The sequence below is a fragment of the Aethalodelphis obliquidens genome, unplaced genomic scaffold (genome assembly GCF_003676395.1).
Source record: "Aethalodelphis obliquidens isolate GAN/ISIS:26980383/991018 unplaced genomic scaffold, ASM367639v1 scaffold105, whole genome shotgun sequence".
NCBI lineage: Eukaryota > Metazoa > Chordata > Mammalia > Artiodactyla > Delphinidae > Aethalodelphis > Aethalodelphis obliquidens.
The window spans coordinates 1,767,516-1,790,997 of NW_020838049.1; the positions used below are offsets into that span (position 1 = coordinate 1,767,516).

A 23,482-nucleotide genomic window follows, 5' to 3' on the forward strand; every position below is an offset into this window, starting at 1 on the left:
CTTTACCATTTAAATTAGAATTGCCATCCTTTCTCCTGTCAGTAGGATTTCTGCCCTTTGTGTATATAAAGTCTCAGTCCAATATCCACCTCTTCCAGGAAACCACGTCTAAGTTTCTAACTAAGCTAAAAACCTTAATTTTTTCTGCCATGTGACATTTTATTTTAAATAATTATTTATTATATATAGTAGCATATATGCATATACAAATACACATATGATTCTCCAAGCCTCTGCTCCTTTCCCTCATCAACTTATTGATCAGCTATAAAACACTTAGCCCAGCATCAGTACTAGTCTCCAAATCAGCAAGGAATGCCTGGGTCTGATCATATTGTTGGGCCCTTCAAGAACAGGGTGACTCTGAAGCTCTCGTAGGGACAAATCAATCACTCACACATTTGCTTAAGCACAATTGATATATGCTAAAAAAGAAAATATAGTATTTTTAAAAATTTCTCCTAAAATATTGGACTTTTGTATACTTAGGAGTAGAAATAAACTAATAACGTGAAAAATATTTGTGACATTTTTTAATTTCACTTTACTACATTTCATACCTATCATTAGATTGGATATGATAGATATTGTTTTTACCCATTGTATTAGTTTCCTATTGCTACTGTAATAAATTACCACAAACCTAGTGGTTTAAAACAACACAGGTTTATTCTCTTACTGTTTTGAAAGTCAGAAGTCCTAAAATCAAGATGTCAACAAGGCTGCATTTCTTCTGGAAGCTCTAGGGAAGAATCCATTTTCTTGCCTTTCCCAGTGTCTGGAGGCTGCCTGCATTCTTTGGCTTGTAGCCCCTTCTTTCGTCTTCAAGCATTTCACTCCAATCTTTTGTTTCTGTCATCCTTTCTCCTTCTGCCCTTGATCTTCTTGACTTCCCCTTATAAGCACCCTTGTGATTATATTGGGCTCTCCCAGACAATCCAAAATAATCTTCCCATTTCAAGATCCTTAATTTAATTACATCCACATAGTCCCTTGTGTCATGTAAGGTAGCATAGTCACAGGTTCTAGGGATTAGGATGTGGATGTCTTTGGGAACCATTATTCTGTCTACATCACCCATCAAAGAAGAATATCGCCTGCTTCCTGAAGACCCTGGCTCTCCATCGCTTATAAAACTGTCAGGCTCCTCCCCTGGCACTTACAAACTCTCCAGGATTGCACCCCTAGCTGCTTCCCCAGGTTCATCTCCCTTGACCCACCCAGGCTTCACCACTCTAGTCACAGGCCAGCAGAGTCTTGGCCATCCCCCAACCTTCTGGACTGTCCTGTCTTTATGTTCATGCTTTTTCCTCCGCCAGGAATTCTCTCATCTTTCTCGATATTCACTTCTCAAGACCTAATTCAAATCCTATGCCTTTCTCAGCACTTGCCCCCAAGTAGAATTAGTCTACACACACACACACACACACACACACACGCACCCTTAGGGCCTCACTAAGGGTGTGTTTATTGCACACTGACTCTTAGAAAAACTTGTGTCTTCTCCCCCATTAGATTGGAAGCTCCTATAGGACAAAACTGTGTCTTATTTATTTTTTTTGCATTGAATATAATTGGTAACTAATACTTGTTTGTGAATATAATTCATATATAAATTTTTTTAAATTTCTAAATTTCAAAAGTGACAAATATAATTAGGGACTTTTTGGGTAGCATTTCTTTATTAGTACTTTCTATGCCTTCTCTGTAGGTGCTACTGTTGTTTTGCGGTCCAAATTTTCAGCCAGTCAGTTTTGGGATGACTGCAGAAAATATAACGTCACTGTCATTCAGTATATCGGTGAACTGCTTCGGTATTTATGCAACTCTCCCCAGGTAACACTCCCCATGTTTCATTATCTTTTCGAAATGCATAAGATGGGAATTCAAGTCACTTTGGGTCATGCTAGGTTTCAGCTGCTTCTCGTATATCAGTTTTCAGTTTACACAACAGTTACTTTTCATGATAAAGAGCCTGGCACCACACCTACCACAGGGGATTTACCAGATGGCAGCTGCTGTAATAACATTATCATTCCCTACCTTTGTACCTGTTTTCACATCTGACCCTCTACCTAGCATATCCTCTGCTTCTTTCTCTACCTGTTTAAACCCTACTCATGGTCAAAGCCCAGTTCAAATGATACCTCATATGTTAAACTTATTTGGGTCACCCCAACAAAAGTCATTGCTCCCTTCCCCTACCTCATTTGTTTTCTCCTCCTTTGTGGCCCTTGTCAGATTGCAGGTGTTTGTCTTCACGCCTCCCATCCTCCCTAGGCTGTAAAATCTTTGATGGCAGGGACCACATCTTATCTCCCTGCCCTCTCTTATACCACAGGCATGCAGGAAACTTTTACTTAATGTTGCTTAATGAATAAACCCCCATATGGCTTTGAAACCATCTGACAAAATCTGTTACCAAGCTTAGAACAGATGCCCCAAAGGTAAGTAACTCCAAGGGCTTTGGATCTGCCCTATTTGCAGATATCCAGATATCTTGAAGGGGTTGTTTGAAAGAGTTCCTTCTGCCCAGTCCCTCAGCTCTCATCAGAGAAGGCAGCCTGCCTGGGGACCAGATGAAGGTTTCTCAACAGTGGCACTGCTAATATTTGTGGCCAATTTATTTTTTGCTGTATGGACTTATCCCATGCACTATAGGATGTATAGTAGCATCTTTGGCCTTTACCCAGAACATGCCAGTGGTACCCTGGCATCCCCCCAGGTCATGATAATCAAAATGTCTTCAGACATTGCCAGATGTCCCCTGGCAGGCAAAATCAACCCCAGATGAGAACCACTAGACTATATAATGCAGTAAAGTCACAAGATTCTACTTTCTTTAATCCTTTCACTCATCATAAGAAAACAAACTCAAAGGATCACTAAGTTGATCAATTGCTATTTATAAGAAACTGTTATGTTCAATTTATATAAAACCTACCTCAGAGATATTGCAGATTCAGTTCCAGACCACCACAGTAAAGCAAATATCACAATAAATCAAGTCACATGAATTTTTTGGTTTCCCAGTGCACATAAAGTTATGTTTATACTATACCGTAGCTTGTTAAGTATGCAATAGCATTATATCTTTAAAATGCAGTGTACATACCTTAATTTTAAAATACTTTATTACTAAAAATGTTAACGATCATCTGATAATGCCAGTTTGCCAAAAAACCTTCAATTTGTAAAAAAAAAAAAATGCAGTATCTGCAAAGTACAATAAAGCGAGGTATGCCTGTAACAGAAGCAGTGTAACATAAAGAATTATAAGATGCTCTTGCCTTAGTTCTTTCTCTCCTCACTTCATTCAGTCTCTGCCCACATGTCGCCTCATAAAAGAGACCCCTCCTACAAATTCTCAAACATACCACCCTACCCCTTACCATGCATCTCGTGGGTTACTGCTTTTCGTGGCACTGTCACTTCTGACATAGTGCATGTTTATATGACTGTTATCTTTGTCCTCCAGTTAAATGAAAGCTCCATGCACCAGGAGCTTTGTTGATTGCCAGATCCCCAGCACCGAGATCTGTATCTGGTACATCCTATGTGTCAACAGATTTTGCTGAATGAACCTCTAAATTCTTGCCCCTGAAAGATGTATAACTGACTTGAGGGAAGTAATGTGTTCCCCCAAGATGTCTGTGCTTAGCACATATTATTCTGATTCAGGGGGTACATTCAACAGATTTATGAGGGTCATAATTAGCTGTAAGCTGGGTGAGGACCTTTTCCATAGCACTGGGTGAATCTTGAGGACATTACATTAAGTGAAATAGCCAATCACAAAGAGACGAACAGTGTATGATTCCACTTATATGAGGTACTTAGAGTATTCAAAATCATAGAGACAGAAAGTAGAATAGTGGCTGCTTAGGGCTGCGGGGAAGGGGGGAATAGGGAGGTTAATGGGTATGGAGTTTCCATTTTACAAGATGAAAGGAGTTATGGATATGGATGATTGTGATGGTTGCATAACATTATGAATGTATTTAATACCACTGAACTGTACAGATAAAATAGTTGAGAGTAAATTTTACGTTGTATGTATTTTACCACAATTAAAAAAAAATCACAACAGGAGACCCAGGTTCTATAAATTTAAAGGGAGCTTAAAGAAAGATTGTATTAAAAGGACTTCTCAGAAGTGGATACAGACAATCTTGCAGTCTGCGGAATGGAAACCACAATCACAGAAAGTTAAACAAAATGAAAAGGCAGAGGATTATGTCCCAGATGAATGAACAAGATAAAACCCCAGAAAAACAACTAAGTGAAGTGGAGATAGGCAACCTTCCAGAAAAAGAATTCAGAATAATGATAGTGAAGATGATCCAGGATCTCAGAAGAATGGAGGCAAGGATCAAGAAGATGCAAGAAACATTTAACAAAGACCTAGATGAACTAAAGAACAACCAAACAGAGATGAACAATACAATAACTGAAATGAAAAATACACTAGAAGGAATCAATAGCAAGAATAACTGAGGCAGAAGAACAGATAAGTGACCTGGAAGACAGAATGGTGGAAATCACTGCTGTGGAACAGAATAAAGAAAAAAAAGAAAAGAAATGAAGACAGTCTAAGAGACCTCTGGGACACTAAATGCACCAACATTTGCATTATAGGGGTCCCAGAAGGAGAAGAGATAGAGAAAGGACCTGAGAAAATATTTGAAGAGATAACTGCTGAAAACTTCCCTAACATGGGATACAAAACAGTCGCCCAAGTCCAGGAGGTACAGAGAGTCCCAGGCAGGATAAACCCAAGGAGGAACATGCCGAGACACATAGTAATCAAACTGACAAAAATTAAAGACAAAGAAAAAATATTAAAAGCAACAAGGAAAAAATGACAACATACAAGGGAACTCCCATAAGGTTAACAGCTGATTTCTCAGCAGAAACACTGCAGACCAGAAGGGAGTGGCATGATATATTTAAAGTGATGAAAGGGAAGAACCTACAACCAAGAATAGTCTACCCAGCCAGGCTCTCATTCACACTTGATGGAGAAATCAAAAGCTTTACAAACAAACCAAAGCTAAAGAATTCAGCACCACCAGACGAGCTTTGCAACAAATGCTAAAGGAACTACTCTAGGCGAGAAAGAGACCAGCAACTTAAAACAACCTTGTACATATATAGACTGCTATATCAAAACCTCATGGGAACAGCAAACCCAAAAACTACAATAGATACAAACACAACACTAAAGATGGTCATCAAACCATAAGAGAAGAGAACTAAAGAGGAAGGGAAGAAAAAAGACCTACAAAAACAAACCCAAAACAATTAAGAAAATGGCAATAGGAACATACATATCAATAATTACCTTAAATGTAAATGGATGAAATGCTCCAACCAAAAGACACAGACTGGCTGAATGGATACAAAAACAAGACCTGTATATTTGCTGCCTACAAAAGACCCACTTCAGACCTAGAGACATATACAGACTGAAAGTGAAGGGATGGAAGAAGGTATTCCATGCAAATGGAAATCACAAGAAAGAGGGAGTAGCAATACTCATATCAGACAAAATAGACTTTAAAAAAAGATTGTTATAAGAGACAAAGAAGGTCACTACATAATGATCAAGAGATCAATCCAAGAAGAAGTTATAACAAGTCTAAATATATATGGACCCAACATAGGATCACCTCAATATATAAGGCAAATACTAACAGCCATAAAGGGAGAAATTAACACAGTAGTTGTGGGGAACTTTAACACCCCACTTTCATCAATGGACAGATCACCCAGACAGAAAATCAATAACAAAACACAGGCCTTAAATGACACATTGGACCAGATGGACTTAATTGAAATTTATAGAGTTCCATCCCAAAGCAGCAGAATACACATTCTTCTCAAGTGCACATGGATCGTTCTCCAGGACCTGACCACGTGCTGGGCCACCAAGTGAGCCTTGGTAAATTTAAGAAAATTTAAATCATATCAAGCATGTTTTCCAGCCACAATGCTATAGATTAGAAATAAACTACAAGGAAAAAAACTGTAAAAAGCACAAACATTTAATTGTGTTTGGAGGCTAAACAATATGCTACTAAACAATCAATGGATCACTGAAGAAATCAAAGAAGAAATCAAAAAATACCTAGAGACAAATGAAAATGAAAGCACAACGATTCAAAACCTATGGGATGCAGCAAAAGCAGTTCTAAGAGGGAAGTTTATAGCAATACAATCTTACCTCAGGAAACAAGAAACATCTCAAATAAACAACCTAACTTTACAGCTAAAGAAACTAGAGAAAGAAGAACAAACAAAACTTAAAGTTAGTAGAAGGAAAGAAATCAAAGATCAGAGCAGAAATAACAGAAATAGAGATAAAGAAAGAAAATGATAGCAAAGATCAATGAAACTAAAAGCTGGTTCTTTGAAAAGATAAACAAAATTGATAAACTTTTAGCCAGACTCATCAAGAAAAAAAGGGAGAGGATTCAAATCAATAAAATTGAAAATGAAAAAGGAGAAGTTACAACTGACACCACAGAAATACAAAGGATCATAAGAGACTACTACAAGCAACTGTATGCCAATAAAATGGACAACCTGGAAGAAATGGACAAATTCTTAGAAAGGTACAATCTCCCAAGACTGAACCAGGAAGAAATAGAAAATATGAAACAGACCAATCACAAGTACTGAAATTGAAACTGATTTTAAAACTCCCAACAAACAAAAGTCCAGGACCTGATGGCTTCACAGGCAAGTTCTATCAAACATTTAGAGAAGAGCTAACACTTATGCATCTGAAACTGTTTCAAAAAATTGCAGAGGAAGGAAAACTCCCAAACTTATTCTGAGGCCACCATCACCCTGATATGAAAACCAGACAAAGATACCACAAAAAAAGAAAATTATGGGCCAAAGTCACTGATGAACATAGGCACAAAAATCCTCAACAAAATACTAGCAATCCAAATCCAAGAATATATTAAAAGGATCATACACCACGATCAAGTGGAATTTATCCCAGGGATACAAGGAAATGAATCAGTGTGATACATCACATCAACAAATTGAAGAATAAAAACCATATGATCATCTCAATAGATGCAGAAAAATCTCTTGACAAAATTGAGCACCCTTTTATGATAAAGACTCTCCAGAAAGTGGGCATACAGGAAACCTACCTCAACATAATAAAAGCCATATACAACAAACCTACAGGTAACATCATACTCAACGGTGAAAAGCTGAAAGCATTGCCTCTAAGATCAGGTACAAAACAAGGATGTCCACTCTCACCACTTTTATTCAACATAATGTTGGAAGTCCTAGCTCCAGCAATCAGAGAAGAAAAAGAAATAAAAGGAATCCAAATTGGAAAAGAAGTTAAACTGTCACTCTTTGCAGATGACATGATTCTATACATAGAAAATCCCAAAGATGCTACCAGAAAACTACTAGAGTTCATCAATGAATTTGGTAAATTTGCTGGTTACAAAATTAATGCACAGAAATCTGTTGCATTTCTATACACTAACAACAAAAGATCAGAAAGAGAAATTCAAGAAACAATCCTATTTACCATCACATCAAAAAGAATAAAATACCTAGGAATAAACCTACCTAAGGAGACAAAAGACCTGTACTCTGAAAACTATAGTAAGACACTGATGAAAGAAATCGAAGACAACACAAACAGATGGAAGGATATACCATGTTCTTGGATTGGAAGAATCAATATTGTCAAAATGACTTTACTATCGAAGGCAATCTACAGATTCTATGTAATCTCCATCAAATTACCAATGGCATCTCTCACAGAACTGGAACAAAAAATCTTAAAATTTGGGTTTGGAAGGGGAAATAAGATAGACCAGAACCCTGAAACAGCTGAATAGACTCAGCTCACCTCCCTTATGTTGTCTGCCTTCCCTCCAAAATTAGGTAACCTCTGTGGTCCTTTCCCAGCCTAAAATGTCTGTCTCTGCACCACCTCCATTCAGATAGAAAACAGAATGGAGGGGGACTTCCCTGGTGGTCCAGTGGTTAAGACTTCATCTTCCAATGCAGGGGATGTGGGTTTGATCCCTGGTTGGGGAACTAAGATCCCACATGCCTCGTGGCCAAAAAACCAAAACATAAAACAGAAGCAATGTTTTAACAAATTCAATAAAGACTTTAAAAATGGTCCACATCAAAAAAATCTTTAAAAAAAAGAAAACAGAATGGAGGAGTGTGTAGCAGCACAGAGTAGACAGTGGCCAGTTTGTCCAGGACAGGGGTAGACCAGGGGAAAGAGGGACAGAGAGCAGAATCAGGGTAGGTTTGCCAGAGAGGTGAGTTTTGAAGGGTGCAGAAAAGTTTTCCAGCCATGCAGGGAAAGAAGGGCTAATGATTAGCTGGAACAGCATGGCAGAGCAGTGGAATAAAGCACCTGCCATATTGGGAACTGCAAGCAGCATGGCAGGAGGCGAGACTGATTGGCTGGGCCAGGTAACAAGAGTTTTACTGTTCTGAGACTCAAGTGTGAATGTGATAATGCACCATGAAACGGCCTGAGAGTGATGTGGGAGGTGGTTTTTAAAGACAATCCCTTTGGGTACAGTGGGAAGATACACTAGACACAGAAAGCCCTCTTCTGTAAAACGAAGAGGTTGAATTTCACCCTTTTACTCCTGTCAATGGGTGCTTTCTTTTCTCCTCAGGGAGTCAAGCAGAAGTATAGCATATTAGTTGTTAAGGACATGGACTGAGGAATTTTTCTAAGGTGGTGAACAGCTTCTGCCCTTTCACCCCTTGGAAGTCTTCCCCAAAACGAGGAGGACAAGAAAAAGCCACACAAGCTCTATCATCCTAGAAACTAACAGACATTGCAACCAGGACCTACATAGTACAGAGATCTGAAAGATGAAGGTCATTGCCATAGCAGGGTTGAGAGGGGTGAAACTTGAGAGGCAATTACCAACAAGAAGGAAGCTGATTGACTCCCTAAAGCCTGAGAAATTGGAGGTACCAAATACAACTGAAGTTTGGATGAGGTACCAGGCTTGAAAACAGGAGAATTTTTGAAAGTCTGTGTATGAAACAGCTATACCTACTGCTCCCATATCCCACTTCTGTAGGAGACAGGAGGCTTATTCTCTGGAGAAGAGCTAGAAAAGCTTTGAACTCAAGGATCCCAAGAGCAGAGGAGGGCAGCGGTGAGGCACTGAGAGCAGAGATTGAGTAACTGTCTACTTACTGACCAGGGAGACCCCAGCTCCCTTCCCCTGCCCAGCTTCCAGAACTCCAGTAGTCAGTTTATGCTTGCAGGCAAGAGAGCAGAGGAGGGTTATGCTTAGGAAGAACTAAACATTCTCAGAAAAGAAACTGGACATTGGCTCACTGCCCTATTACCAGACAGTGCAGCCAACCTGGCAACAGCCCCTACCTACCACACAAAATGGCTCAAACATCTTTTTGTTGCTTTACTTCTAAATATGAACAGATACCAAAGGAAAGCCTCTAACAGGAAAGATCATTTTCTAAAAAGAAGAAAAAGCACCATCAATTCAAAGAGCAGGAGAAGACTTCCAGAAATCAATAATAATATTCTTAGAAATATTAGAGATTTTATACCCATTAAACAAAAATAGTATGCTATCAAAAAACAAAACAGAGTAAGACCTCCTGAAAGATAAAAATACGATTTAAAAATTACTTAATCCATAGAAAGTTTGGAAGATAAAGTTGAGAAATCTTACAGAAAATTGGAGGAAAGACAAAGTGACGGACATGAGGAGAGACAAAATTAAAAAATTAGAGGATCAATCCAAAAGATCCAATATCTGATTAACAAGAAATAGGGAAAAGGATAGTGAAAATGGAGAGGAAATTATTAAAGAAATAATACAATAAAACTTCCCAAAACTGAAAGACAGATTGAAAGGGCTAATTGAGTACCTAATAAAATGAGTGGAATTTTTTTTTAATTCTTAAAATATACTATGATGATATTTAAGACTATCAAAAAAAGAGAGAGAGGGACTTCCCTGGTGGCACAGTGGTTAAGAATCCACCTGCCAGTGCAGGGGACATGGGTTCAATCCCAGGTCCCGGAAGATCCCACATGCCACGGAGCAACCAAGCCCGTGCACCACAACTACTGAGCCTGCGCTCTAGAGCCCACGAGCCACAACTACTGAGTCCACGGGCCACAACTACTGAAGCCCATGTGCCTAGAGCCCGTGCTCCACAACAGGAGAAGCCACCACACTAAGAAGCCCACGCACCGCAATAAAGAGTAGCCCCCACTTGCCACAACTAGAAAAAGCCCGCATGCAGCAACAAAGACCCAACGCAGCCAAAAATAAAATTATTTAATTGATTAATTATTTTAAAATGATTGCCTATTTAAGAAAAAGAGAAACAGAGAAGATTCTATAAGAATAACAGTTGACTTGCCAACAGAAACACTCAAGCTGGTAGCTACAGGGAGCAGTGCCTTCAAAATTCTAAGTTAACACTATTACCTATCCAGAATTTCATATCCAACCAAGTTATCAATCAAGTATAAAATAAGAATATTTTCAGACATTCAAAGTCTCAAAAAAATTTTACCTCCTGTATACCCTCCTTTAGGAAGTTCCTATAGAAAGTATTCCACCCAAATAGGAGAGTAAAAAAAGAAAAAGGAAGATACAAGATCCAGGAAATAGAGGCAAAGGGTATCCCCAGGCCTGGAAAACAACTCATCCAGATTGGAGCAAAAGGATAAAAGGAAGAAAAATGGAATAAAGGAAATTATATCATCTGATAGAAGGAGGAACATTGTATTTAGATGCTTTTGGAGGGTAAGGAAAGAACTACAAACAGAAACTAAGAAAATGAAGCAAAGGGACAGGGAGGAAATTAATTCCAGGAAAAACAAACATTTGTTCAAGAATTTGTTCATAGTATATTATACTTAGCTCATCAGTGGTGGATTAGGGGCAAAGTAATGGGAGCACTGAATATTGATTTAACCAAAAATTGTGATATCGAAAAATTGGGAGAGAGCTTAATCCCCATCCAGCACAATAGGAAATCATTAAGTAATGTCTAAAGTGATTAATCAAAAGATGGTGGTAAAAGCATTTAATTTAGAAATATGCAGGTGAGAAGAAACAGCTACAGGGGTTAAACATGTCTGCCTCTGGGTGGTAGGCTGAAGGCAAAGGATGAGGACAGATAAGTGGAATAACATTTCTTCATGTAAGTCTTTCAGTACTATTTGGTTCTTAAACTCTGTGTGTGTGTCGCTTTTTTTTTTGACTAAGGAAAGGAGTGCTCTCCAAAGTCACGTAGATTTGGATTTGAATTTGGGGACAACTGTGTTTCTACCTGTGTGATCTTGGGCAAATTATTTTAAACTTCTCAAAGCTCCGTTTCCTCAATTGTAATATGAGGCAAATACTTGATTACCTCTCACATTTCAGTAGGGCTCCTTAGAACCTTAAGATAATGCAGGGCAATTGCCTGGTACACAGCAAAGCCCTCAGTAAAATTCTCCTGCTTCCTCTGATTACCTGGTGCCCCGCACCCTCTCTGGACACCCTGATCTCTCACCCTTCGTCAGTCATTCAATCCATGGTGGATTAAAATCCCCCAGGTGTGTCTGCATGTTGCACCTCACCTCTAATGTAGAATAGAATGTTCGATCTTTGTTAAAGAAAAATGAGGTGACCCTTGACCTTTGGGAAGTGGCTTTGGTGGTGAGGAAATACTGTTTCTTTTTTTGGAGAAACACCAGTACTCTCAGGCCCTGGTGAGCAAAAGCTTAGATGAGAACCAGACATCTCTGAAGCCTCCAGGGCCTCTTTGTTTGTGTCCACAAACATTTCTAGCCTACAGCCTTAATCCCTTCTGCTGGTGTAATAAGATCCCTCAGTTTATGATGAAAACTAAGCTGATGGCACTGTGACTGTGAGTCCAGCTACCTGGCACCCGCAGGTGACAGCTGCACCTCTGAGGCTGGCCCGCTTCCCACAACTCCAGAGCACTGCTGCCTGCTGCACCGTAAACCCTGCCCTGGTGCTGATGTCCCGGCCATTAACTGTTTGAACAAGGAAGTTGAGGGTTTCCTGGTGGAGGTTATTTCTTCTTTTACTGCAGGAATTGCACTATATGCAAAGCACAGGTCCAGGCATGGTGGATGACAGAGAGAGAGATTAGGCCTCAAAGGAGCTTACAGTCTAATGGGAGAGATAAATGTTCACCACCCAGTAGACAAGGAAATGAACTAAGAGGGTGATTGTGGGCTGCATATAGAAGAAGTAAGGTCTCCGGTCTACACACTGGAATGCTACTTTGGAGCTTCTCACGCAGGCCTGGGACCAAGTCAACCCCAGGTCAGGTGGTTATTTTCAAGCAAAAGTAAGTATTCCACAAATATTTGTGATGGTTTATTCTCAGAGTGGCAGTGAGGGACAGCAGTGTGGGGGGCAAGGGTAGCCTCTGGAAAGCTGACAATCCTTGCTGAGGAGAGTAGTGCCTTATGGACTGGATGACCCTATAAACCACTATCCAGGGGGCTTCACCTGGTGGCGCAGTTGTTGAGAGTCCGCCTGCCGTTGCAGGGGACACGGGTTCGTGCCCCAGTCCAGGAAGATCCCACATGCCGCGGAGCGGCTGGGCCCGTGAGCCATGGCCGCTGAGCCTGCGCGTCCGGAGCCTGTGCTCCGCAACGGGAGAGGCCACAACAGTGAGAGGCCCGCCTACCACACACACAGAAAAAAACAACAGAAAAACACTATCCAGACAGGGACATTTGAGAATTAAAGGAGTGTCATTAATAAGCACATCAGGACATCAGGTGTAAACCAGGATCGGCCCTGGCAAACCAGATATATAGCCTCCTGACTTAAAAGTACTTAATAATTAGAAAAGGGAATCGATTCAGTGACTTAGGGACCGATAGAGCTGATGAAGAGAATAGGTTCCCACTCAGCCAGAACAAATAAGTTCATGCAGATTCAGAAGGCTTCTCAGGTAAGTCTCCTCAACACCCTGGTTAAGAAACATTGGGACAACACACCTAGTCTCCCTCTCTCTACACATTTCCTCCTCAAAAAGACGGCACAAGGGGCCCAGTTTTAACTAGTGAAAGGTATCGTCCGCCTCTCTGGTTAGGACTTCTGAAAGAACCTCGCCACCTGAGTTTTGACCAAGGAGCTACTTAAAAATTAAATGCATACATGCTGCTCCACGGGCTCCTTGGCTTCTCTCACTTGGAAACCAATTCAAGGTTTGTTTGGTTTGGTTTCTAACTGCCGTATCAAAGGTCCTCCCCTTGTCAGAGAACTGCCAGCCTCTCTCTGCAAACGTTTTTTTTAAAAAAGGATCTCTTATTCCAAAATCACTTCACAGTGATGTCACAGAGTAGGAAATAAGGTACAAAATACCCCTTAGAACATTTGCTCTTTTAAGCAAGTTGCTGTTCAGTCAAAGAAATTCACATTTGATAGGAGAGGAGAATCCTAGTTACCTGGTACTTCTACCCCACTCCGTCCTATTTTCTGTTAGAGTAGAGGTCATCAAGTTACAGATTTTGCAAGTTAAAATTATACTTATTTACCTGTCCCTCCCTCCAGGCTGTGATCTCCTGACATCACATCAAATGCCTTATTAATATAAAATATCATTAAAATTACCCAAGGTTTGGACATATTTGTAGGGCCTCATAAATGGAAAGCAGACCAGCCCTCATCCCCCCCTCTTGCTCATACAAGCTCTGCTTTCAGTTCTTATACCCAAAACAGCCTTTCCTTTGTGATTTTTATTTATAGCAAAGCATATTCCTCCCAGGCCACCTCAGGCAACTGGGAGCCAGCTTCCTCTCTCTCTTCCCCTTCCCATCCCATCAGAACAGTTTCATTGTGCTGGTTCAGCTCTACCTGCTCTTGTGACCACTGGGTCTATCTGTTAGACGAACGCATGATCAAGAGTCTTCTCCCCAGTCCTGCCAGGCCCTCACATGAATTCTCTTGAATGACTGTAGAAAATGATTCTCTCTTTTTGCCTGGACTGTGTTCCCATTTTCTTCGTCACAGTCAAGTGAAGATTATCACTTCAGATTGTGTCAGTCTCTGACAGACCTCTCCCATGGGGCCTTTCCTTTCTGGCAATTCACTGAGATCCACCAGCCTTATCAAGAAAACAATCAACACATGACTTAAGCTTTAGATTGGATGTGGGTTAAATGCTGGCATCACTTAGTTCGGTCAAGTGACAAATCAAAATGGGAAAATCCAAGCCTTTCAACTATTAAATCAGAGTTCCCACTGTCGGCCCATACTGTGAGTGTTGGTAGGCGGGGGGACGTGTAATATGTGTGGATGACAGAAAAGGCATGCACTAAGGTCAGCTCATAACCAACATAAATATGTAGAAACGTAAAGGCCACTATTAATATGTAAGTACAGGCTCCAAAGATGTTTCAGCTTGGTCTCTTCTTCGTCCCGCTACAGAAACCAAACGATCGTGACCATAAAGTGAGAATGGCATTGGGAAATGGCTTGCGAGGAGATGTGTGGAGAGAATTCATCAAGAGATTTGGGGACATTCACATTTATGAGTTCTATGCTTCCACTGAAGGCAATATCGGATTTATGAATTACACGAGAAAAGTCGGTGCTGTTGGAAGAGTAAACTACCTACTGAGAGTAAGTACATTGAAAAATGAGGGCAGCCAGCTTTCAGCACATGGAGATTTCTTAAAAGCTATGTCATGATGATGTTATCATCAGAATCCCATGCAGTCTCAGAGCCATGGCCCATTCGTATCACCAAGAGAGGTTTTGCTCAGGCTCTGTGACAATGACCTAAAAATGACAGGGTCCTCGAATTTTAAAATATTAATTTCTATTAATAACAACCCATTATGCCTTTGCCATCTGCAACTTCTGTGAAGTCTTCTAATGCCATTTATACTTGTATTTGTTAAAACACCTGAAGGTTACCAGTTCTGTATGTTTACTATACACCGTGAAATGTGGTACTTCCCTTTCATCACACTGTACGTTACCACCACCAGGGGAATTTTTTATACATATAGGTGCAGGGCCCCCACCCCCTGAGCTTTGGATTCAATTGTTCTGAGGGGGGGCCCAGGCATCAGTGTTTTCTTAAAGCTGTTCAGCCAGGGTTAAGAACCACTCCTTCAAGATAACCAGGGTGCATCCGAGTTGTAGGATCTTGTAAACATTTGTTTTCACCTAGTAACTACACCAGAAAGATATTTCTTATGTGTAAGCCAGCTCTCACAGCATTCTCTTTTCCCTCTCATTTTATTGCCTCACCTCCAGACAATCTCTTTGCCTTTTATTGTGCTCGAGCAGTCAGTCTTCCAGATGACCACCTATTCTGCAAAATTCCAGAAATATTCAGCAAATGCTGAACCTTCACTTGCTTGAGCAGTCATTACTGTGGTTATGCCTTGGGCAGCTCATCCTGCCTGGGCATGAAACAGCCACACCAGAGCTCCCAGGCAACCTGTGTCCCCGGGGACTGACCAGCAAAGTACAGAGGACAATAGTCCATGTGCATAAGAGATCTGGCCCAAGAGATCAAATTCCACTACCATCACAGACTAGCCCAAGGTCATGCCCTTTGTGTTACTTAGGCCTCAAATTCAGAATCTATAAAAGAGACAGAAAGAGAAAATATAGAGCCTAGTGCCTGGCCCAAACTCAGTGTAATAAGGGAAGAGAGTTCTTGAAAGGATTACATTAAATAGGATATAACCCAATGCCTGTCATATAATAGCCTTGAAGAGTTATTAGTTGTAAAGTTTATTACTGTTCCATTCCTTGTATTCTGGCCTGATCTCCAGGCATTCCCAAGTCCAAGGAACCTCTCTAACAACAGCTAAACCTACACTACACATGTCCCTCCACTGTGTTCCACACCTGCGCCATCCAATACAGTAGCCACTAGCTACATGTAGCTATTTAAATTATGTAAACTTTTAATCAGTTCTTCATTCACCCTAGCCACATTTCAAGTGCTCAGTAGCCACATGTGTTTAGTGATGACCACGTTGAGTAGTACAGTTATAGGACATTTCCATCATCACAGAAAATTCTACTGGGCAGCACTACTACAGACTGAGAATCAATTTCCTACTCCCCACTGGAATCGCTGCTGAGAGGGTTAATCTTCTCTAGTTAGCATCAGGCCAACCTGAACCAGCCCAAACCTGGATACCCAGGCTAAATGCAGTTCACAACAAGAGAGGGCAGAAAGCTGAGCTGACGCCTGGTGCAAGCTATCTATGTTGTCACTACTAACCCTCAGAAAACGTGAGTTGCAGGGAAACTTTCATTTCAAACTAAACCTGAGGACCCGAGAAATTGATGCTGTATATTACTAGTTCTTTGCTTCTCATCCATTGATTGCCATGTTTTATTGTCAGTTTTTCTACTTTAAACAAAACCATATATTTTAACTAGAAAAAAAGGAAGACGATGACCCTGCATTTGATGAGGAAAAAAGCATTACTTACCAACCCAAATTTTTTTTACATTCTTGCAAATAAACAAGTTCTACATTTGTTGAATATGAATGCTATTTGGTTTCTAATGGTTAACTGCTACTACCAAAGCATATGATTGGTTAATTTATCATACAGATTTGAAAACAAATTTGAAATGGACATAGTAATCATGGTTAATAATTAAATCTAAACACTGCCACATTTGTATTTTGTTGCCAATATAGAAAATAGTATACTTATTGCTCTTACTGAATTAAATTTAAATTCTTATGCCCTTGAATTATAGTAACATGAAATATGGTGGAATTTTAATAATTTAATAGCCATGGGCATGAAACAAAGTATACCATTATATCATTGAATCTTAAATGTATTGGAGAACATGTCCCTGGAATGCGAAACATCTAACAGTAGTGGATAAAGGTTAAACAAGATTTTTTTAATAACATTTTTATTGGAGTATAATTGCTTTACAATGGTGTGTTAGTTTCTGCTTTATAACAAAGTGAATCAGTTATACATAAACATATATCCCCATATCTCTTCCCTCCTGCATCTCCTTCTCTCCCACCCTCCCTATCCCACCCCTCTAGGTGGTCACAAAGCACCAAGCTGATCTCCCTGTGCTATGCGGCTGCTTCCCACTAGCTATCTATTTTACATTTGGTAGTATATATATGTCCATATGTACACTACCACTCTCTCACTTTGTCCCAGCTTACCCTTCCCCCTCCAGTGTCCTCAAGTCCATTCTCTAGTAGGTCTGCGTCTTTATTCCCGTCATGCCACTAGGTTCTTCATGACCATTCATCTGTTGATGGACACTTAGGTTGCTTCCATGTGCTGGCTATTGTAAATAGAGCTGCAATGAACATTGTGATACATGACTGTTTTTGAATTATGGTTTTCTCAGGGTATATGCCCAGTAGTGGGATTGCTGGGTCGTATGGTAGTTCTATTTGTAGTTTTTTAAGGAACCTCTATTGGCTGTATCAATTTACCACCAACAGTGCAAGAGGGTTCCCTTTTCTCCACACCCTCTCCAGCATTTACTGTTGGTAGATTTTTTAATGATAGCCATTCTGACTGGTGTGAGGTGATACCTCATTGCACTTTTGATTTGCATTTCTCTAATGATTAGTGATGTTGAGCATCCTTTCATGTGTTTGTTCACTATCTGTATATCTTCTTTAGAGAAATGTTTATTTAGGTCTTTGGCCCATTTTTGGATTGGGTTGTTTGTTTTTCTGATATTGAGCTGCATGAGCTGCTTGTAAATTATTGAGATTAATCTTTTGTCAGCTGCTTCATTTGCAAATATTTTCTCCCATTCTGAGTGTTGTCTTTTCACCTTGTTTATGTTTCCTTTGCAGTGCAAAAGCTTTTAAGTTTCATTAGGTCCCATTTGTTTATTTTTGTTTTTATTTCCATTACTCTAGGAGGTGGGTCAAAAAGGATCTTGCTGTGATTGTTGTCAGAGTGTTCTGCCTATCTTTTCCTCTAAGAGTTTTACAGTGTCTGGCCTTACATTTAGGTCTTTAATCCATTTTGAGTTTATTTTTGTGTATGGTGTTAGGGAGTGTTCTAATTTCATTCTTTTACATGTAGCTATCCAGTTTTCCCAGCACCACTTATTGAAGAGGCTGTCATTTCTCCATTGTATACTCTTGCCTCCTTTGTCAAAAATAAGGTGACCATATGTTCGTGGGTTTATCTCTGGGCCTTCAATCCTGTTCCATTGATCTATATTTCTGTTTTTGTGCCAGTACCATATTGTCTTGATTACTTTAGCTTTGTAGTATAATCTGAAGTCCAGGAGCCTGATTTGTCCAGCTCCATTTTTCTTTCTCAAGATTGCTTTGGTTATTCCGGGTCTTTTGTGTTTCCATACAAACTGTGAAAGTTTTTGCTCTGGTTCTGTGAAAAATACCATTTGTAATTTGATAGGGATTGCATTGAATCTGTAGACTGCTTTGGGTAGTAGAGTCATTTCCACAATGTTGAATCTTCCAATCCAAGAACATAATATATCTCTCCATCTGTTTGTATCATCTTTAATTTCTTTCATCAGTGTCTTATAATTTTCTGCATACAGGTCTTTTGTGTCCTTAGGTAGGTTTATTCCCAGCTATTTTATTCTTTTTGTTGCAATGGTAAATAGGAGTGTTTTCTTAATTTCTCTTTCAGATTTTTTCATCATTAGTGTATAGGAATGCCAGAGATTTCTGTGCATTAATTTTGTATCCTGCAAATTTACCAAATTCATTGATTAGCTCTGGTAGTTTTCTGGTCGCATCTTTAGGATTTTCTATGTATAGTATCACGTCATCTGCAAACAGTGACAGTTTTACTTCTTCTTTTCTGATTTGGATTCCTTTTATTTCTTTTTCTTCTTTGATTGCTGTGGCTAAAACTTCCAAAACTATGTTGAATAATAGTGGTGAGAGTGGGCAACCTTGTCTTGTTCCTAATCTTAGCAGAAATGGTCTTAATTTTTCACCATTGAGAATGATGTTGGCTGTGGGTTTGTCATATATGTCCTTTATTATGTTGAGGTAAGTTCCCTCTATGCCTACTTTCTGGAGAGTTTTTATCATAAATGGGGGTTGAATTTTGTCAAAAGCTTTTTCTGCATCTATTGAGATGATCATATGGTTTTTATCCTTCAATTTGTTAATATGGAGTATCAGACTGATTGATTTGCATATATTGAAGAATCCTTGCATTCCTGGGATAAACCCCACTTGATCATAGTGTATGACCCTTTTAATGTGCTGTTGAATTCTGTTTCCTAGTATTTTGTTCAGGATTTTTGCATCTATGTTCATCAGTGATATTGGCCTGTAATTTTCTTTCTTTGTGACATCTTTGTCTGGTTTTGGTATCAGGGTGATGGTGGCCTCACAGAATGAGCTTGGGAGTGTTCCTCCATCTGCTATATCTTGGATGAGTTTGAGAAGGATAGGTGTTAGCTCTTCTCTAAATGTTTGATAGAATTCTCCTGTGAAGCCATCTGGTCCTGAACTTTTGTTTGTTGGAAGATTTTTAATCACAGTTTCAATTTCAGTGCTTGTGATTGGTCTGTTTATATTTTCTATTTCTTCCTGGTTCAGTCTCGGAAGGTTGTGCATTTCTAAGAATTTGTCCATTTCTTCCAGGTCGTCCATTTTATTGGCATAGAGTTGCTTGTAGTAATCTCTCATGATCCTTTGTATTTCTGCAGTGTCAGTTGTTACTTCTTTTTTCTTTTCTAATTCTATTGATTTGAGTCTTCTTTTTTTTCTTGATGAGTCTGGCTAATGGTTTATCAATTTTGTTTACCTTCTCAAAGAACCAGCTTTTAGTTTTATTTGCTATCATTGCCTTCAGTTCTTTTTCATTTATTTCTGATCTGATCTTTATGATTTATCTCCTTCTGCTAACTTTGGGGGATTTTTGCTCTTCTTTCTCTAATTGCCTTAGGTGTAAGGTTAGGTTGTTTATTTGAGATGTTTCTTGTTTCTTGAGGTAGGATTGTATTGCTATAAACTTCCTTCTTAGAACTGCTTTTGCTGCATCCCATAGGTTTTGCATCATCGTGTTTTCATTGTCATTTGTTTTTAGGTATTTTTTGTTTTCCTCTTTAATTTCGTCAGTGATCTCTTGGTTATTAAGTGATGTATTGTTTAGCCTCCATGTATTTCTATTTTTTACAGAATTTTTCCTATAATTGATATCTAGTCTCATAGCATTGTGGTTGGAAAAGATACTTGATACAATTTCGATTTTTTTTAATTTACCAAGGCTTGATTTGTGACCCAAGATGTGATCTATCCTGGAGAATGTTCCATGAGCACTTGAGAAGAAAGTGTATTCTGTTGTTTTTGGATGGAATGTCATATAAATATCAGTTAAGCCCATCTTGTTTAATGTATCATTTAAAGCTTGTGTTTCCTTATTTATTTTTATTTTGAATGATCTGTCCATTGGTGCAAGTGGGGTGTTAAAGTCCCCTACGGATTGTGTTACCATCGATTTCCCCTTTTATGGCTGTTAGTATTTGCCTTATGTATTGAGGTGCTCCTATGTTGGGTGCATAAATATTTACAATTGTTATATCTTCTTCTTGGATTGATCCCTTGATCATTATGTAGTGTCCTTCTTTGTCTCTTCTAATAGTCTTTGTTTAAAAGTCTATTTTGTCTGATATGAGAATTTCTACTCCAGTTTTCTTTTGATTTCCATTTGCATGGAGTATCTTTTTCCATCCCTTCACTTTCAGTCTGTTTGTGTCCCTAGGTCTGAAGTGGGTCTCTTGTAGACAGCATATATACGGGTCTTGTTTTTGTATCCATTCAGCCAGTCTATGTCTTTTGGTTAGAACATTTAATCCATTTACATGTAAGGTAATTATCCATATGTATGTCCCTATTACCATTTTAATTGTTTTGGGTTTGTTATTATAGGTCTTTTCCTTCTCTTTGCTTCCTGCCTAGGGAAGTTCCTTTAGCATTTGTTGTAGAGCTGGTTTGGTGGTGCTGAATTCTCTTAGCTTTTGCTTGTATGTAAAGATTTTAATTTCTCTGTTGAATCTGAATGAGACTCTTGCTAGGGAGAGTAATCTTCGTTGTAGGCTTTTCCCTTTCATCACTTTAAATATGTTCTGCCACTGTCTTCTAGCTTGCAGAGTTTCTGCTGAAAGATCGGCTGTTAACCTTATGGGGATTCCCTTGTATGTTATTTGTTGTTTTTCCCTTGCTGCTTTTAATATTTTTTCTTTGTATTTTATTTTTCATAGTTTGATTAATATGTGTCTTGGCGTGTTTCTCCTTGGATTTATCCTGTATGGGACTCTCTGTGCTTCCTGGACTTGGGTGGCTATTTCCTTTCTCATATTAGGGAAGTTTTCAACTATAATCCCTTCAAATATTTCTCAGTCCCTTTCTTTTTCTCTTCTTCTGGGACCCCTATAATTCAAATGTTGGTGTGTTTAATGTTGTCCCAGAGGTCTCTGAGACTGTCTTCAATTCTTTTCATTCTTTTTCCTTTATTCTGCTCTGCATTAGTTATTTCCACTATTTTATCTTCCAGGTCACTTGTCCGTTCTTCTGCCTCAGTTATTCTGCTATTGATTCCTTCTAGAGAATTTTTAATTTCATTTATTGTGTTGTTCATCACTGTTTGTTTGCTTTTTACTTCTTCTAGGTCCTTTTTAAACGTTTCCTGTATTTTCTCCATTCTATTTCCAAGATTTTGGATCATCTTTACTATCATGACTCTGAATTCTTTTTCAGGTAGACTGCCTATTTCTTCCTCATTTCTTAGCTCTGGTGGGTTTTTACCTTGCTCCTGCATCTGCTGCGTATTTCTCTGTCTTCTCATTTTGCTTAACTTACTGTGTTTGTGGTCTCCTTTTCACAGGCTGCAGGTTTGTCGTTCCCATTGTTTCTGGTGTCTGCCCCAGTGGGTTAGGTTTGTTTAGTGTGTTGTGTAGCCTTCCTGGTGGAGGGGACTGGTGCCTGTGTTTTGGTAAATGAGGCTGGATCTTGTCTTTCTGGTGGGCAGGACCGCAACTGGTGGTGTGTTTTGGGGTGTCTGTGACCTTATTATGATTTTAGGCAGCCTCTCTGCTAATGGGTGGGGTTGTGTTCCTGTCTTGCTAGTTGTTTCGCATGGGTTGTCCAGCACTGGAGCTTGCTGGTCATTCAGTGGAGCTGGGTCTTAGCGTTGAGACAGATATCTCTGGGAGACCTCTCATCAATTGATATCATGAGGGGCTGGGAGGTCTCTAGTGAACCAATGTCCTGAACTCGGCTCTCCCACCTCAGAGGCACAGGCCTGACACCTGGCCAGAGCACCAAGACCCTATCAGCCACATGGCTCAGAAGAACAGGGAGAAAAAAAGAAAGAAAATAATAAAATAAAAGAAAGTTATTAAAATTAAAAATAATTACTAAAAACAAAAAATTAAAAAGTAATAAAAAAGGAAAGAAAGAAGAGAGCAACCAAACCAAAAAAAGAAATCCACCAATGATAACAAGCTCTAAAAACTAACTGTAGTTAAAGAAAGAACAACAAGAAAAAAAGCAGACAGACAGAACCCTAGGACAAATGGTAAAAGCAAAGCTATACAGACAAAATTACAGAAAGAAGCATACCCATACACACTCACAAAAAGAGAAAAAGGAATAAAATATATATATCATTGCTCCCAAAGTCCACTGCCTCAATTTAAGATGATTATTTGTCTATTCATGTATTCCACAGATGCAGGGTACATCAAGTTGATTGTGGAGACTCAATCCGCGGCTCCTGAGGCTGCTGGGAGGGATTTCCCTTTCTCTTCTTTGTTCGCACAGCTCCTGGGGTTCAGCTTTGGATTTGGCCCCACCTCTGCATGTAGGTCGCCTGAGGGCGTCTGTTCTTTGCTCAGACAGGATGGGGTTAAAGGTGCAGCTGATTCAGGGGCTCTGGCTCACTCAGGCCAGGGGGAGGGAGGGGTACGGATGCAGGGTGAGCCTGCAGCGGCAGAGGCCAGCATGACGTTGCACCAGCCTGAGGCGTGCCGTGTGTTGTCCCCGGGAGGTTGTCCCTGGATCACGGGACCCTGGCAGTGGCGGACTGCACAGGCTTCCGGGAGCGGAGGTGTGGATAGTGACCTGTGCTTGCACACAGGCTTCTTGGTGGCGGCAGCAGAGGCCTTAGCGTCTCATGCCCGTCTCTGGGGTCCGCGCTGATAGCCGCGGCTCGCACCCGTCTCTGGAGCTCATTTAGGCGGTGCTCTGAATCCCCTCTCCTCGCGCACCCCGAAACAATGGTCTCTTGCCTCTTAGGCAGGTCCAGACTTTTTCCCAGACTCCCTCCCGGCTAGCCGTGGCGCACTAACCCCTTCAGGCTGCGTTCACGCCGCCAGTCCTCTCCCTGCACTCCGACCGAAGCCCGAACTTCAGCTCCCAGCCCCCACCCGCCCCGGCGTGTGAGCAGACAAGCCTCTTGGGCTGC

General features: G+C 40.0%; 1 protein-coding gene across 3 annotated transcripts in view; it reads left to right on the forward strand.

Annotated features, from left to right (window-relative positions):
* SLC27A2 (solute carrier family 27 member 2) overlaps positions 1–23,482 on the forward strand; it is a 54,743-nt gene that overhangs the window by 21,890 nt on the left and 9,371 nt on the right. For all 3 annotated transcript variants that reach the window (XM_027096649.1, XM_027096648.1, XM_027096647.1), the window contains 2 exons: positions 1,712–1,836; positions 14,475–14,669. In XM_027096649.1, the coding sequence (XP_026952450.1) occupies positions 1,712–1,836; positions 14,475–14,669 (320 nt within the window). The remainder of the gene's footprint in view (positions 1–1,711; positions 1,837–14,474; positions 14,670–23,482) is intronic.